Source organism: Mycena indigotica (assembly GCF_014461135.1).
Source record: "Mycena indigotica strain 171206Taipei chromosome Unknown Mind.scaff0002, whole genome shotgun sequence".
Lineage (NCBI taxonomy): Eukaryota > Fungi > Basidiomycota > Agaricomycetes > Agaricales > Mycenaceae > Mycena > Mycena indigotica.
The window spans coordinates 2,993,022-3,010,734 of record NW_023503001.1 but is presented as its reverse complement, the minus strand read 5'-3'; the positions used below and the strand labels follow the sequence as shown (position 1 = coordinate 3,010,734).

At 53.8% G+C, this 17,713-nt stretch overlaps 3 protein-coding genes across 3 annotated transcripts; 1 reads left to right on the top strand and 2 right to left on the bottom strand.

Moving 5' to 3' along the window:
- Positions 1-8,742: 8,742 nt before the first annotated feature.
- On the bottom strand, positions 8,743-9,453 carry MIND_00212200 (uncharacterized protein; the record flags this gene model as incomplete). Its single annotated transcript, XM_037359016.1, has 2 exons — positions 8,743-9,048; positions 9,103-9,453. The coding sequence occupies 2 exons, from the start codon at positions 9,451-9,453 to the stop codon at positions 8,743-8,745; spliced, it is 657 nt and encodes a 218-aa protein (XP_037224111.1).
- Positions 9,454-10,847: 1,394 nt separating this feature from the next.
- Positions 10,848-12,503, top strand: MIND_00212100 (uncharacterized protein; the record flags this gene model as incomplete). The annotated part of the gene is made up of 1 exon (XM_037359015.1): positions 10,848-12,503. The coding sequence occupies exon 1, from the start codon at positions 10,866-10,868 to the stop codon at positions 12,501-12,503; it is 1,638 nt and encodes a 545-aa protein (XP_037224110.1). The 5' UTR covers positions 10,848-10,865.
- A 39-nt stretch (positions 12,504-12,542) lies between these two features.
- On the bottom strand, positions 12,543-13,731 carry MIND_00212000 (Arad-like aldolase/epimerase; the record flags this gene model as incomplete). Its single annotated transcript, XM_037359014.1, has 4 exons — positions 12,543-12,822; positions 12,869-13,137; positions 13,184-13,407; positions 13,458-13,731. 4 exons carry the CDS (start codon positions 13,729-13,731, stop codon positions 12,543-12,545), a joined length of 1,047 nt encoding a protein of 348 aa, XP_037224109.1.
- Positions 13,732-17,713: the final 3,982 nt, after the last annotated feature.

The following is a 17,713-nucleotide window of genomic DNA, read 5'->3' as shown; positions in this document are numbered from 1 at the left end:
TAGTGGTCGTGGTGGTAAGAGACAAGCCTTGGATGTGGGCACCTAAAGCGAGCCTTGGACAAGGAGCAGGTGCGGAATGAGTGGGACAATGCGGGAATATGGAACAAAGCACCGGTACCAACAGCTGTATAAATATAGATGAATGGAACGCCCTCCAAAAAAACTTGCACTCACCGATATGCGCCGCCAGAACGATATCAACCCAGATCTCCTCGAGCAACTGCTTCCCGAAGGCTGCACCGTCAGCCATAAGGTGAACGCACTGGGATTTGCCATTCTTCGCAAAGCCATTGAGGCTTTTGGCGTCGACTGCCTCTTGGTTGAGCTCCAGCGCCTTGACGGTCTTAGCATGGCAATGGGGACCCGTCAAACGGGCGAGCAATATGGCCGAATTATAGCTTCCTATGTGCGTCTCAGTCTTGGTTCAATTCGTTTAGCTTAACAGAGGGCAGGGAATAAAAAATGTACACACCGCAATTCCAACTGGTGAAGTGCAGCGAGAACTCCGCACGTATCATAACAGCCTCAAGCTGTACTTTCAAAAAACGGGTGATCGATTCATCATCCGCAATCCTGCCGCTCGACAGCTTCTGCAAGGTGCTGAACGACGCTGGAACAACTTCATGCTCCGCTACCATCATTATCCTCGCCCTGACTGGGCACGGGAGGCGCTGCCGAGCCTCGACCCAATTCCCTGCAATCTCGCGCCGCGGACTGTTGTTCGAGGACCAGCAGCGCCTCGCGTGAGGGTACCGGCTCTTGCCGCTGCTCCGGCCCATGGCGGTGCCATTCAGGTTATTGACCTAACAGGCACCACCAAATCCTCTGCTTGCAAGCGGAAGCGGCACTCCTCCTTCCCTCCCACCCCGCCGACCTCGCCGGTTCGCCCCAAAAACACCATTGTCATTGACCTGACAACTGAAGATGAGAAACCGAGGAAGAAACTCAAAGTGAAACGAGTCCATACCGTTATCGAGATTGATTGAAGTCGATAGTCATGTATTTTTGTATTGCTCTTTGTTGAAGTGAGCTTCGCTTGCAAGCCGGACTGCGCAAGGATTGAGCACCGTCATGTTGAGCCGTGGGCATAACGCCTTGCTGGGCTTAAGCGATACCACCGCACGCACCCGGATTCGCCTATAGGCGCCCAGCGCGGCGCTGGGCCTGGGATCGCATGGTGACGGAAGAGAAGACACGTTTGACGTGGCACGTGCCGCACAGCGTGGTCCGTGCGCGGCACATCAATCACGGGCGTGTCCCGACTTCTTGCTTCCTTTCCCCTCCATACTGCCCTCGCTGGTCGCGTGTTTCCGGACTCACCGAACAGTGCTGCACGCGCTGATACCACTGTTACAAGCGGTTCTGCCCCATCACAAGGTGCAAACCACCCAACAACGGCCGCTGCACGCGCCGCTAACTCCATCGATGAAGATGACGACAACCCTTTCCTCGAGGGAATACACCCCGCCCACACCAAGCGCGATGGCGGGCCCGAATGGCAACGTGCACCCATGTCGCTGGTGGAGTCGAATGCTGGCCCGCAGTTCAGCGCCGCCAGCCGAGCTTCTCGACCATTACGGGCGACGTAGCGGAGCGCTTGGTATGACTTACCATCTGTACGTGCAATACTTTCCAGAAAGACTACGCTGAACAGCAACACCCCAGCGATGTCGCGTCAGACCTCCGTGACCTCAACGTGGAGATGCACGTTGCGGACGCTGTCGGCGCATGTCTTCCCCTCCGTTGGCAACCACGACACGCACATCTCCGGTCAATCCGTTTGCAAGGGGTACTTCCAACACCGTCAATGATTCGCAGAAGGGCCGCGACTTAACCAACGATTCGCAGAAGGGCCGCGACTTGACGGTGCGTAGCGAGTTTCCTTGTGACGGGCTCGGGATGTCTGACCGAATGCAGCCCTGAATCCGGCCTGCTGCTGCCGCTCAAGTCACGCATCGTCCAGCGAGCTACTCAGCCCTCGTGCTCGGCATGGAACTGCATAATCTGCGGAAGGATTCAGCTGAGCTTGAAATGGTGTGTCCTTATATGTCACGTTCGCCATGTCATTTACACTGACAGACTACTACTAGCTTACCGCGAAACATTACCGTGATGCGGACAAAACCCAGGTATGTTCCACAGCTTCAAAACCTTTCGTCTTCATTGCTACTGTAGCCTTGTGTCAACTTTAATGTTACTCCGACAATATATGAATCTTTTCTCCCAAATACCTTGTACTTCTGAGTCATTCCAGGTATACGGTCACCTGACACAGCAAAACCCTTTCCCCGACATGTTCCTCCATCGTACAGGAAAGCCAGTCCGTGGTCGCGGCCGTGGCGGAGCTCCCGCTCCTTCTTCCGCGCGTCCCATTCTTGCGAGTGCAAGTGGCACTTTTCTTGTTAACTCCCAGCAGCCAAACGGGACCACAACGAGTCGAGCGTACTATGCGCTGCCATCCCCGAAAAAGCAACAGACGACATCTAGAGTCCCAGTCAGCTTCGAAGAGTCTGTGCCACCCCTTCTAGACGACAGTCAAGAGCCAAACACCACCACTGACTTACCAGAAGAAGCGAGTGCAAAGCGAGAGGTCAGTCCTGCTTCCCTTTCATTGTTATATTGCTCAATTGCATTGGGGTTAGAGAGTGGCACATATGGGTAAATATATGGACAAGGAAGCTGAACTCCTGGAAACCTTGCTCACATTGCATCACGACGACAATCTATTGCAATTATGTCCTTGCAATAGTGGGGATCTCTGCCTTGTCCGCTGCTTGGACTGCGTTCAAGGCACTGTTGTCTGTCGGCAGTGTTTCCTCCGGAACCATCGTCGTAATCCAACCCATTGGGCCGAAGTCTGGGACACAGATGCTCAGTTTTTCCGTCGAACAGACATCAGCTGTGTTCGGGAGAACTCCGCAATTCACATCGGCCACAACGGAGAGTTTTGTCCCCGCGCTCTCAGACGCCAGGACTTCATTCTCGTTGACATCAATGGCACTCATACCACCGCTATTACCTTGTGTGGCTGCAAGTCAATACCGGCCTGGAAGCAGCTAATCCAAGCCGGGATATTACCGGCAACCATTGATGCTCCGCAGACTGGGTTCACACTGCGTGTTATGGAGCAATGGCGCGAGTATCGCCACCAAGGCAAGCTTTCGGCCTGGGACTTTGTCCGCGTTATGCAGCGTCTGGCGGATCCATGGGTTCCTGATAGTGTTCCTGTAAGTTCAGCTCCCGCCCGAGGCGATGCAACTTATGTTTATTTTATCCAGGACTTTTCAAAATACTTCGACAATATTAGCCGAATCTACAACTATCTGGATACGCAGCTTCAGCGTGGTAAGGCCCATGGTGTTGATGACGCCATTGGGGATCAGCTCGAACGAACCTACCCTCATCGTCCTGTGGGGTATCTTGGCACTGTATGTGCTGCATGTCCAGAGCCGGGTATCAATATGCCACTTGACGGTGTCGCTTCTGTGCCGAAAAGTCTTCGGTATGGCTTTCCATTGCTATCTTTATGGTTGTTGAATACGGCGCATCTAGACATCTGATCGCGGAGCATCAAATGCTCGATGGAAATTTCAAGGCCAACCTTTTCAAAAAAACCGCGACAACGGCACAGATCAAGCTCTGACTGATGGCACTATGTACTTCGCGACGCAAGCAGATTTTACCAAATTTGCAACGGCCTACGTTGTAAACCCGGCAGACAAGGTCGATATTCTAATATGTATCATTCCACCGTGACTCGTTTGCTCATGAGAGTGCTTATAGGAGGTCCCGTGCAAGGCCCATATTGGCTCGATTCGAAATCAGGGGAAATACAAGTACAAAAATACCCAGGTCAGCGGTGTCGTAGCATCGGCTTGTTCACATGGGTTCCCTGCTGGTCTTGCTGACATGCTCGTCTCCGAGGCGTATGTGTCTGTGATAATCGTGTGCTTCACTTACTTTTCCATTAGATTCGCGATTGTGCAATATGCCCAGACAAGACATTTACAGCAAAAGAACTCTCCCCCATATCCTTCATCGCTTCGTTGGCCGCATGTACAATCGTACGATAGCTACTGTTCCTGGATTATCAACCAGCTTAACCGCGTTCGGGAAATGTTTCCGGACGAAGAGTGGCTTCATGAAATTGTCCAGGAAATGGAAGGCCAGATCCCTGCGAAGCATATTGATGGTCATGGTGATGCATGCAAAACCAAGTATCAGCCGGCATATTTCCCGTGCCGCACCCATTTCTTTGCGGAGACAATCGAGACAATCTGGCCATACCTCAATGAATTTGGGCCATCGTTTCGACAAATGACTGCTGGTGCGCGTCATGATAGCATCAACTTCGCCATCGACTTCTGGAACCGGAATAAGATGTTCAAACTTGGTATCGTACTATGTCTTGAGGCAACTGGATGTGAAATTGATTTTATTTGCAGCTACTCAGCTTGGAGATGAACGTCGTGAGGCCCTTCTTGTGGCTGGCAATAATCTTGCCATTTCAAACGAGTCTGTCAAGAGAACCGTGATCATGTTTCCGAATGGTCGCGCATGTCACGATTGTGTGAGGAGACAGAAGGGGGGATTCGGAGTGTATACCAGCACAGCAGCAAGACCGGTCAGCCTTCCTTGATTCATCAACTATAGCTAACTTATCTCTCAGTGACATCTATCGACGATGTCCTGGCTGCAATGGCTGAGGAGGCCAAGCCTTCAGCTGCAGACTCGGGCAGTGCCAAAGCTGATGATCCGACATCGGCGGCAGCTTGGATCCGATGGGGAATGGCCTTGGAATGCTCTTCGTAAGAACTAATACCACTGCTTCGTCATCTTTGACACTAACCACAGTTTTGAAGGGAAACCTTGAAGGCACATGTGAAGTCCTATCAAGCACACCCCCCTGCAAGAGACCGCAAAAAAGCTCATTTCTGCCTTGCGCGATACACTAGCTGAAGCTCTTGACGATTTTCGATGCCAACAACTGATGATCCTTCCCACCCTTCCTCTCTCTGCCCTTGACCCCGATGCCCCAGAGAATGCTGTGATTCAAGTGCCATCCCGTGTTTGCATGGCAGAGCATGGATTCTCGCTCGATCCACAGCTTATCGACGACGAAATTAAGCTTCGTTGTGCCGAGGCAAATGCGCGGATCCTCGATGTTCAAGAAAAGACAATTACTATGTCGATTATACGCAGTTCCCGAAGCTATGATTATCGTGGCCAAGCAGGGATTACCCGGGCAACACGGACCAAGGAGAAGGGAGAGATGTTCTTTGATCTCAGCATCCATCTCTATAACTACACTCGAAGTGCCCTGGTTGCCCTCGGATTTTTGAAATCAGATGCCAAGAAGCCCTTTCCGCCAATGTCCCGATCTGACACCTCACGGAAAGACACCCATTTGTTCCGCTTACGTGGCGACTCGAGGCCTGTCGAGGGTGATTTCTGGCGCCTCCTTGTTGGCTCTGACAATACAGAGGCAGCAGAGCTTATGGAAGATATTTCAGGCCATATGGGTCTCGAAGACATGTCTGGCTCTGAGGAGGAGACAGACAGTGATGAGCCAATCGTGACTGGGACTGCTACACGTAAGCGGCGAGCCGGAGGTCAGTTATTTGATATGTGTCTTTTCAGAGGGCTAATTATTTCAAAGCAACGCCCCGAGGCTCTCCAATGAAACAACAGAAAACCAGTGCTATGACAAAGTCCAAGAAGCCAAAGGAACGAGTTGATGGCTGGGTTTGGAATCCTGAAATGTTGTTAATGCCAACCGAGTCCAATACCAATATTGCAAAATTCAAGGCAGAGTGTGCGTATTCAGATTGAACCATTTTTCAGCACAACTAATCCAAGTCTTGTTCTATAGCAAAACGGGTCCATTTCTTCCGGACTGAAGCTGAGTTTTTCCGCTGGCTGGAGCAGTATGAGGCCAAGCATGTTGAGCTCTGGCGGGTCATCCAACGCTTCAAGTATGAAGCAGACACTTGGGATCAACGTGCGAAGTATTTTTCTGCACAGAGTGGTAGGGCTGTCTATGCACACACACAAGCAGCAATGTGGCACAGTCTCAAGCTTAATGCTACTAGAGAATTTCACAGATCTGCAACTGGAGCCAACAGTAATTGGGTCAAGGCAGATTGTTTTGAGGACCTTATTGCCCGAATCTCTGCAAGCCGTGATGAGTTATTAAAATGGATGGACAAGTTAGGTATGGAGCTTATGTACAAGTCCTGGTAGAGAAACAAATTTTTATATGAATTGGTTGCCATAAAGATATGAACTGGAATATCTGATAGGATTTTTCAAGGATTTTCAAGACCCTGTACCTCTTTAAAGTTTGTAGCCAAAGCTTCTGTACATTACATTTAGAAATAAAAATTACAATAATATATTAGAAGAATAAGTGATAGATGTAATTTTCAACCTGTTTTGAAGTCAGATCACAATGATTTTATTATTATATCACTTGAGAAGCCTTAATAATATGTCCATATAGGGGCTTGTAGCTGGTTGTTCTACTCTAATATGATTGTTCTTTCAAGTTAATTTCTTAAAAAATAATAATATCAAGAATGTAACTATATATTGGAAGAACAAGTGATAGATATAATTTTCAACCTGTTTTAAAGTCAGATCATAATAATTTATTGATATATTACTTGAAAAGGCTTAACAATATGTTCATATAGGGAATTGTAACTGGTTATTCTACTACTCTGATAAGATTGTTCTTTTCTGGTTAATTTCCTAAAAATGATGATATCATCTTGGAAAATTGATTGATCCTATAGGAAGTCAAGAAAGATTAGGTGGTAGGTATAATAAACAACAACTTGTAACCACTCTGGTATAATCAAAATCTTTTATCAGTACAATTCATTGATAAGCCTGCACAGCCACCCTGTAGATATAGTATCTCAACAACATTCTACTCAATTCAAATAGCAATTTTGGCATAAGCTCATATACAAATTTGGACTTGAACTATTTCCTTATTTGGAAACTCTAGGTGCCAGAAGTGTTAGACAAAGTGAAAAATTACCAAAAATATCTATCACATGCCAAAATAGGTTACATAATAACATAGGTGTGACATGTGTGTGTGACATGTGACACAATATACAATGTATTTTTTGGATACCTTCTTTGGGGGGGTCAACTTGACAAGATATAGACAACCATTTTTAGTATTTGAAACAAGATCTTATGATATCTTAAGATATATACTCAAGATATTGTTGAACTAGACATGATAATCCCCAATAGTAGTGAAACTTAAGTCTCTATTTACTTAAGTAGTCAGATCACAATGATTTTATTATTATATCACTTGAGAAGCCTTAATAATATGTCCATATAGGGGCTTGTAGCTGGTTGTTCTACTCTAATATGATTGTTCTTTCAAGTTAATTTCTTAAAAAATAATAATATCAAGAATGTAACTATATATTGGAAGAACAAGTGATAGATATAATTTTCAACCTGTTTTAAAGTCAGATCATAATAATTTATTGATATATTACTTGAAAAGGCTTAACAATATGTTCATATAGGGAATTGTAACTGGTTATTCTACTACTCTGATAAGATTGTTCTTTTCTGGTTAATTTCCTAAAAATGATGATATCATCTTGGAAAATTGATTGATCCTATAGGAAGTCAAGAAAGATTAGGTGGTAGGTATAATAAACAACAACTTGTAACCACTCTGGTATAATCAAAATCTTTTATCAGTACAATTCATTGATAAGCCTGCACAGCCACCCTGTAGATATAGTATCTCAACAACATTCTACTCAATTCAAATAGCAATTTTGGCATAAGCTCATATACAAATTTGGACTTGAACTATTTCCTTATTTGGAAACTCTAGGTGCCAGAAGTGTTAGACAAAGTGAAAAATTACCAAAAATATCTATCACATGCCAAAATAGGTTACATAATAACATAGGTGTGACATGTGTGTGTGACATGTGACACAATATACAATGTATTTTTTGGATACCTTCTTTGGGGGGGTCAACTTGACAAGATATAGACAACCATTTTTAGTATTTGAAACAAGATCTTATGATATCTTAAGATATATACTCAAGATATTGTTGAACTAGACATGATAATCCCCAATAGTAGTGAAACTTAAGTCTCTATTTACTTAAGTTGTAAGCTTAAGATAAGTGTTGACTAAGTCAATGAATACTTAAGATAAGCTAAGCTAGTTTATCGGGAGCCCGTGCCAGTGGGTGGGGGCGGAGGCTCGAGTTGGATGTCTTGTTCGTTCTCTTCTTCTTTCTTGGGCAGCATCGTAGTGGGGGCAGGAAAAGAGCAGCAGAGAGGAGGCTGCGGTCGTTTCTACATATGTATGGCGGGCGTTGAATTCATTCTGCGCAGGCGAGCTTAACCTTATACCAGTTCAATTCCACTTCCATTTCCAGCGCAGATCCAGAACAGTCCAATAGAAGGTGGAGGGGGACGGCGGAAGCAGCAGCGTCCCCCGAAGCACCATTGGCTGGCAGCAAGTACGCGTGCTTTAAGCTCATGGCGGTAGTTGGCACAGAAAATCTCCGATCATTGTCACGTCCACGACAAAACAAACAAATAAACAAATGAAAACAAAACACAACAAAAACAAAACAAACGACAACACTGGCACAAGCTAGATTTAAGTAGAAGCGCGACGCTATGGATATGTAAGGCTGTTCCGTGAAAGAAAAACAGCAAAGCATCGGCAAAGTTTCATCCAGCGTTTGGGCGCGCCTCTTTCGCGAGCTTGTCGAGCGCCTGGTCGAGCGCGATGATCTCCACGTGCGTCATGCCGCCGCCGAGTTGAGCTATGTCGTCACGCGCCTGGTGCCAGCGGAACGGCGGCAAGAAGAGGTCGAGCAGCGCCTCGCTTCTTTCCGCCGCGGGGAACGCGCAGAGCGGGCGCAGGGCCGCGAGGGAGGTCATTTGGTATGCCGCGAAGAGCGGGGCGTGGCGCGCGAGGTCGAGCGGGAGCGGAGAGAGGAAGGCAAGCAAGTCCGGCGCGAGCGGGGTGCCAGTCTAATAGCAAGGGATTGTAACATATAAATTAGTGTCAAGTATATGCATACGCACCGGGTTCGCTTTTGAGATCACGTCGAGTTCGTCGTCGTCGTCGTCGTCGTCATGCCCCTGGGTCACCTCCCTGTCACGCGGCCTGGGGGGCCTTGTTGTCCGCCCGGGATTCACCTCCCCCGCCAACACCTTTCTCAACAAGTTGTCCCTATCCAGCAGCCCTGCATCCCGTTCGACGTCGTCGCCCGGCTCGTTCCGTGCAACACACCCCACGCTCGACGCGCTGCTCCCCACCGCGTCCGCGATGCGCCGCAGCGACCATCCGTGTGCGGTCCGGAGCGTCCGCACCAGCGCGCGGTCCGCGCGGGCGATACCCAGGTACGGGTTTCCTTCTTCTCTCTTTCGCGGCATGGGTGGTGAAGTAGTAGCAGGGCAGGAAGAAAGCCGCAAAACTTTCTTGTTATTGTATTGACGCGTGACTCATTTAATCCAGAGTTTCTTTGACGCTGCGCAGCTGAGCTTAACTTGACACGTCCCCTTCCATTTACGTGACAGTTGGTGGCGGAAGTAAGTGTTTCAACCTTTGCAGCGGCGGACAACAGGCTGAACAGAACATGGAAGACAGAAAACAAATCCTTGATCATTACGACAAAACAAACAAACAAACAAGCGAAAACGACACAAAACAAGAAAACATACGACCTAACGGCTCGACAGATATGTACACTACACTACACTACACACGACGCATCGATACACTGTAGATGGAGGAATAATTCAAGTGTCTAATCAGGGTTTTGCAAACGGGCCAGCTGCTCGAGGAGCTGGGCGCGGCGCTCGAGGAGCGCGACGTGGGTGCGGCGCGCGGCGGCGTACCGCGTGTCTTCGGCGGTGTGGGGTGGAGGTGGGGGTGGGGAGTGAAATTGGGATTGGGAGGGTGAACGGGACTGGGACGCCTCGCGGGACGCCTCAAAGAGGGCGATCTCGCTGTCCTCGTCGACGCGCGCGATGGTGCCCTCGTAGCGCACCGTCGCGTCCTCCAGCAGCGCCGACGGGAAGGGCGGGGACGGGAGCGCGGTGAGGCGGGGAGAGAGCGGGGAGAGCACCAGCGAGGGCACTTCATGTATGCACCTCGGCGGGCGGGGGCGGGGCTGGGAGGACACGCTCGTGACCGACTCCGCGCGCTCCGTTATCGTCATCGTCATCGAGTGCTGTGTCGGCGTCAGCGTCGTCAGCGTCGACGGCGGGCTCCTGCCGGTGTTGTTGTTGTTGTTTGTTCTTGTGGATGTCTCACCCCTCCTCCCCCCCCCCCGGGCGGTCCACGAGCCCCGTCCGCCGGCCATACCAGCACAGCAGCCTGGCGACATACAGCGTCTCGCGCTGCTCGCCGCGGGCGAGGCGGCGCGGGTCCATCGCGCTGAGGCCGACGTCCGCGCCGAGCAGGTCCGCCTGCATCACCCCGAGGAAGATCTTGACCCCGTGCTCCTTCGCACGCTTAGACGTCGCGAGCTGCGCGCGCACGTCGTCCGCGATGGGGAGGCGGTCCCGGAGGATAGACTCGACGACGGCGATGAGGAGGAGCGGGGTGAGCTCGAGCGGGGAGGTTAAGGCCAAGGGCAGGGCGAGCGCGGCGAGGAGCTGGTTGAGCTGCGCGAGGAGCAGCGGGGCGGGCACTTCCAGCGACTGCGGGTGTATCTCTTTGCCGTCGTCCATCGCGCCATGGCGGTCACCAGCAGGGTCGCATCACGGCGAAAAACGGAAAAGGAAAAGGAGAAGTCGTGACACGTCACTGTGACCGTCACACCGCCAAAACTTTTCCCGGAATGCACCTGCTGGACCTGCCCCCGGAGCTGCTGCTCGAGTGCGTCGCGTACCTGTCCGTGCGGGACGTCCTCGCGTGCTTCCGCGGCAACAGACAGCTGCACGCCGTCCTCGCGTCCTCCGCCGCGCTGCGCTACCGTCTTCTCCAAGCGCAGCTTGCTGTTGTCGAGAACCCGCACCACCCCGCGCTACCCGGGCTCGTCGCCGCGGAGCGCCTTGCCCTGCTGGAAGCACGTGAGGAGAGATGGATGGCGCTGAAGCCGCTCAGCCGGCACACGCTCGGGCTCGAGTTTGAGAACGCGGGGATCTACGATGTGACGGGGGACTACTTTCTCGTGGGGGACGTGCCCGACGCGCAGGCGGGGTCGATGTGCCGCGCGATCAAGTACGTCGCGACCGCGCCCGCCGATGACGGGGAGCTGCCGGAGTGGCGGCGGATCTGGGTGGGCAAGCCGATCGTGGACTTTGGGATGGCGGTCGAGGAGCTGGACCTAATCGCGGTGGTCACGAGCACGCCCGCGGCACACCCGCTGAAGCAGACGATCGCCGTGCAGCTGCTCAGCTTCTCCACGGGCCAGCCCCATCCGCACGCCGCGCAGCCCGAGATCACGCTCAACACCGTCCTCCGCGAGCACGGCCGGCCCGGCGCCTCCGTCGAGATCGTCGGGCGCACCCTCGCGGTCAGCTTCCTGTACTGGTCCCAGCAGAGCCGCGACGCGGACCTGCTCTACATCCTCGACTGGCACACCGGCGCGCCCATCACGCCCCCGCAGCAGGTCTACAACACCGGCGTCGTCTTCCTCACGCCCACCATGCTCCTCGTGCCCAACGCCCTCGAGACCGCCCTCGACGTCGTCTGCCTCCCGCAGGACGGCGCCCCCAGCCGCGACCCCGTGATCCACTCCTTCCGCCTCCCCGCGCTGCAGGACGGCCACGGCATCTACGCGTTCCAGTGCCGCGGCGAGCCCAACCCGCGCACCGCCTTCTTCCCGTATCCGTCCGGCGCTGACAAACCCGGCTCACGTGCCCGGCCGCGCGGCGCCTTCCTCCCCGCGCCGGAGGACAACCTGATCCTGATCACGTTCACGACGGGGTCCGAGGCGCGCAACTCGACGCGGGACCACCTGCTCGTGCTCCCGCGCGCGCGCTTCGTCGCGGGGATCGCGCCGCTGCTGGCCCTCAGCGCGGCGGCGCCGGTGGTGGTGCCGCTGGACGTGCCGTGGGCGCAGTGGGGCCCGCGGCACACGCGCTGGCTCGACGCGCGCCCGCTCGCGAAGCACTACATCACGACCACGTGCGGCATGCGCCTCGTCGCGATCCGCCTCGACGCGCGCCGCACGCCCGCGCCTGCACGCGTGCTGTCCTTCGCGCGCGCGACCGTCGACGCGTATGCCCGGCAGTTACCAGAGGGGGGGCGCGTGACCGCGACGCTCGTGCCCGCCGACGACCCGCAGCGCCCGCCCGAGTTCGCGTCGCTCGCGGTGTTCGCCGAGGCGGTGCACTCGGCGCTGCCGTACGTGGAGGTGCAGACGGCGGAGACGTTCGCGTACGACACGCTGATTGTGAACAACGAGAGCCTCGTCGGCGTCACGTTCGGCGCGGACAGCGTCGCCGCGCTCGAGGTCATGTATTTTGGGTAGCAGTACATATATATAGAGAAACACAGAAATACACGCTTGCTAGAAGCCGGTGGGCGCGGGCGGCGCGTGGCGGCGGAGGTCGTTGACGTACAGCGCGGCGCCGTCGACCTGTGCCGCCCAGAGAGCCCACGCGCGCCCGACGAGGGTCGGCACGGTGTCCGACGCGTCGGCGACCTCTCTTGCGTCGAGCCCGATCGGCGCGGCGTGCCCCATGCCGAGGAGCGCGGCCTGCAGCTGCACCGCCGCGTCCTCCGCGACGTAGTACGCGTCGAACACCGCCTGCCGCAGCGTCCCCGCCCGGAGCGCCATCCCGTGTCCGCTGACGCGTGTTAGGTAATATGACGCGGAGAGAAGAAAGTACCGACCGCATGAGCACGACGCGGCTGTCCGCGCGGAACGCCCCCGCGAGCGCGGCCCCGAGCGCCGCGGTCCGGACGAGCAGGTCGTGCGGCGCGTCGGGCGGGAGGACCGCCGGCGGGAGGGCGCGCGTGTCGAACACCGGCGCGCCCGGGCCGAGGGCAGGTGCGGTGTGCATCTGGGCGACCAACGCGATGGTCGGCTGGTTGGCGAAGGGGAGCACGGCGGGCGTGTGCGCGTGCACGACGGCGTGCGCGTCCGGGAAGCGTTTGTATATCTAGTCCAACTTATGTAAGGACAAGGGAGTGCGCCAGGGACCGCACCTCGGAGTGGATGAAGCGCTCCGCGAACCCGGCCGGGATCGCCGCGGACGCGTTGAGCGTGACCTGGCGCGCGGTGGCGTTGGCGATGTCGTACGTGACGATGTCCGCGGCGGTGGCCTGTGCGGGCGCGACCGCGGCGGACAGGAGGAACTCGCTCGCGTTCGCGGGGCTGCGCACGGACACGTGCCCGAACGCGTCGACGACGCCGAGGAAGTGCAGCATGTCTGGCGTGCTACTAAATTGGCAGTGAGCGGAAAGGAAAAGGGAAACGCACGGCTGGCGTCGAGCAGGTCCGTCGCCGCGCCGAGGACCGACGCCGGGACAGCGCCGGCGGAGAGGGCGGAGAGGGACAGGAGCAGTAGAATGTTAGCACAGTGCATGTCGTAGTACACAAGAAAGACTCGGAGTCTCCGTCCGCTGCCCGCTCCAGAGCGTCGAATCCTCTCCGTGCGGCACGCCGCGCCACCGTTCGTTCCACTTCGGTATCCCTCACCGTGACCAAAATCCAAGAATATCAAAAGCACGCGCGGTCTGGCCGCGGGGAGCATGTGCGGCGGTCACCAGACGCCCCGTTGGAGGAGCGCAGGCTATATCCGGCGCCCCCAAGAATAACGCAGTGCCGTGCGAGGTGGAAGCGGAGGCAGGAGGTGGAGGTGCACACGTGACTGATCGATCATGGTGCAGCCCGGGCTGGCATAGAATCAAGTGCCGGGGCCCCGTCGCCGTCTGCAGCGCCGCGAGTCCGGACGGGTGCCATTTACAAACGGGTGGACAAGAGATGAGTGGCGTGGCCATGGGCGGAGATCAGCCACGGTGATTCTAGTGCTGTCCAATTATGATTATGAATACGAAATTTTCATAATTTATTCATATTCATAATATATTCTCTCTGCTGGAGCATATTATAATTGTATTCATATTCATAATCATAATTGGGCTCAGAATATGAATATATTATGAATATATTCAATTATATTCAAGCTTCACAAGTCTGCACATAGTGCATATAATCCACCTTATCTCATGGTTTATTGAACCACTCCTTGGTTATGGTTGTTTCTGTGGCCAATTTTGCAGTCATTGAGGCATGCATATCTGTCATCCTATGCTTGATGCTGGAGTCTGGAGACCAGGTGCCCTACAGAGATGCTCTTTGCAGCTATAACCAGGATTGGTAACATAGCCTGGATATTCTACAACAAGATATTAAGCTGAACAAAACTCTAGCCTAGGTCAAGTATGATACCTTCACCAGCGAAGAGTATCATCAAAGTCCAGGGTAGCAATATAAAGGTCAACTTCAGCCTTCTGTCAGGGCTGGATATGGATATTGTCCGGCCTGATTTACTGCCAAAAGCCATTGATATGGTAAAGACTGAGTTTGAAGATGTTGCTACTGCTGCTAGTAGCCTGCTACAGAGCTAGTACCTCTGGCTGAAGGGCTTGCTGGTGTATTTGAATATAATTAATTATGGCCAAGGTATAATATATTATATTCATAATATATTCATATTCATAATCACTCATATTCAATGGGTCTGAATATGCAAAGGGCATAATATAATCATATTTATTCGAATATATTCAAAATATATTCTAGCATAATATAATTGTGGACAGCACTAGGTGATTCTACTGTCTACATTTTCCGCTTGACCTTGATGGCAACCTTCAAGTTGCAAGCCGGGCAGACTCGGCGATTCGCAGGCAACGGTGCGCGCATACTCGGCCTTGTGTGACAATTCGAATGTGACATATAACAAGTCAAACACGGGAGTCGACCGACAGGTTGCCGACAGGTCAAATTCCCTTGCCAGTGCGAGCCTGTGGAACGCTATCAATCTGTCGTACTTTGAGATGCAACAGCAAGCAAGAATAGAGCGCTATAACATCCCGCTTTCCTGGCCGCAGCGGGGGGTGAATTGAAGCTGTGGCCTGGTGCCTTCATGAACTGGACTCGGAACCTGTGAGTCTATCGGGCCTCCGACCTCGCTCTGCGTCTGACAGTGCACCCTCCACTGGCAGCAAACGGCACGCCCTCAGGCTCCTCGCGCTCAGCTCGCTGGTCGTGCACGCCACGGCGACACCCCTGCACATGTGTGTCCTCTCAATTATCACGATCTTCTGCTGCTGACCAGTGCCCCTCCGCCCAGCCACCGGCGCGCCTCGGACGTGCCAGCCCAGGTCCCCGTCTTCATCGTCCTCCTCGCCCCTCCTCATCCTCGCCGCCACCGCCGCCCGTCATCGGCATCCTGCGCTGCCACCGGGCGGCCCGCCTGCGCCGCGCTACAGCCAAGGCCGCTGCCCTCGGGAGCCGGCCGGCGGCAGATCCCGATCCCGATCCCGCCGACCTCGCGCCGCAGCCCTTCGATGTGCAGCGCGCGCCGTCATTGGGCGCCGTTCATCCGGGCCGATAGTAATAACCCGCCGCCACCCACCCTGACACGCACGTCGACCATGACTATGGACCAGCTGTACATCGCGAACCAGGCGCACCGCGCGCGGCCACGGGAGAAAGAAGAGGGGGCGGGGGCGGGAGCCGCCGGGCAGCTCTCGCTTGCCGACCAGATCCGGGGCACACAGCAGAGGGTCGCTGCGTTGGAAGCGGAGGCCGGGGGTTCAAGTGATAGTCAGGGGCAGAACACGCTCATCAAGCAGTTGCAGGCACGGATCGTGGACCTCGAGTCTCAGGTGCTGCAGTTGCCGATGCCGACAACAGATTTCGAGGCACCGCCGGTGTATGTCAAGTAGCAGAAAAATCACTTGATTTCCTTCCCGCTGATGAAAAATGAATTTCTGTCTACATACTGTGCCGTGTGCTACTATCATTTGCAACCTGTGATCACCGACTGTTAGATGTCGGGTTGGCACAATGGCAACTGTAGTTGGACTGGCTAGTGTTGGGTCATCGGCAACTGGGAGTTGTTTACAGTTTGGGAGCAGGGATGTCTTGGGCCGGCATCCACAAGGTGTCCAGGTTCCTGGTTGCCAACTGTGAGGTATTCAGGTTGGTGACTGGTATAGCACACAGAAGATTTGAAAAATTTCCTTTCCCTTTTAAACATGTATTAAATGTATATATCTAGATACAAACAAGAAATATGAGATATTTGTAAGGGCAACCCCGGAGGCCTGAGATCAAGGTCCTAACAGGGGAGGTGTAAGGGCAACCTGGAGGCCTGAGATCAAGGTCCTAGCAGGGGAGGATCCAAAGCGTGAACATTGGTAGGCAAATACAAATGAAGCTGACCTAGCAGGGGAGGATCTAAAGAGAAGAAACTCTAAGGGTCTGCCTGCTAGGGAGCTGACTATATACTGCTTGTCCATAGCTGCCGCTGTCGGGCACAGAAGGCCTGGGCGGTGTGAAGAGCGCGTGATTCGCGCGCTGTTATATCTGTGCCAACTCCGGCATCCGATTCCGATATCGACTCCGGTATTTGGTTTTTACGCAATGAAGATTTACTAAGCGTTTCCAATTACCCCGACTTATGATCTATGCAATCATCTATGCCTTATTCCTCGTATGCATCTCCCCTTCTACTTTACTTGACTTTGTTCTAATCTCGTTACTTACTTTGTTATCCCTTATTCCGTTTCCGTTACTTCCCGTACTATAAATACTTTGATGTATTACTACATACTTCAGTTTGTAAATTAACGTTGCTGGTCTCTATCTCCCAGCGTCGTCTCGACTCCGCTCTTCTCTTCTTGTCTTGTCTTGGTCAACTGGAAGCCCCGGTCACCCAATCATCCTTCGGTGGTGTTCCGCCCCAAGTGCTCTCTCCGACTTCGATTCCGTTTCCGACTTCGACTCCGTCTCTGGTCCTCTGGTTGACAGCGCACTTAACACGCGCCCTTGGAATCAGCCAAGATGCCCACGAGGGGCATCTTTTGGAAGCACGACACCGCGTTAGCGGCGCGTGACCTGGAGATGCGGTGCGGACCGGCACGAGAACGACCGGTGGAGCGCGGGGAAGCTGAGGCCGGGGCGAATGTGTTCGCCGCTGGCTGATGGAGGCGATGGAACTGCCAGCGACTGGGCAGTGCCGTCAACACGCAAGACAGCAGGGATGGAAGGCCAGTTGTAGGGCAACCGTGTGGAGCGAGAAGGATGCGTAGGGCGCGCGTCAAACGGCAGGAGAGGGCGCAACAAGAGCGCGCGTCGGCGGTCACATGACCGAATCGCGGCGCTGCGGCGGCGCAGGCCGATCGCGGAGGCCGATCAAGGGGGCCGGACCGGCGGTGCTTCCGCTTCAGCCAAAACATCAAGGAGGCGCCTTTGGCGCGTCAAGGGGTGCATTAAGCCCCTGGAATGGACACCAGAGTGTCAAGGAGGTAGGAATGGAGGGTGTTGTGTCAAGGAGACGCGTCAAGGGGCTCCATTTTGGGGCTTAACTTTGTAATTTAACTCCGCAGGCTGAACGTGGGGGCCGATCACGGGGTCGCGTCTCGGGGAGCGTACCAAGGAGGATCAAGGGGATAAATTAAGGAGGTGCCCGATTGTCGGGGCCACCCTCGATGGTCTGGGGC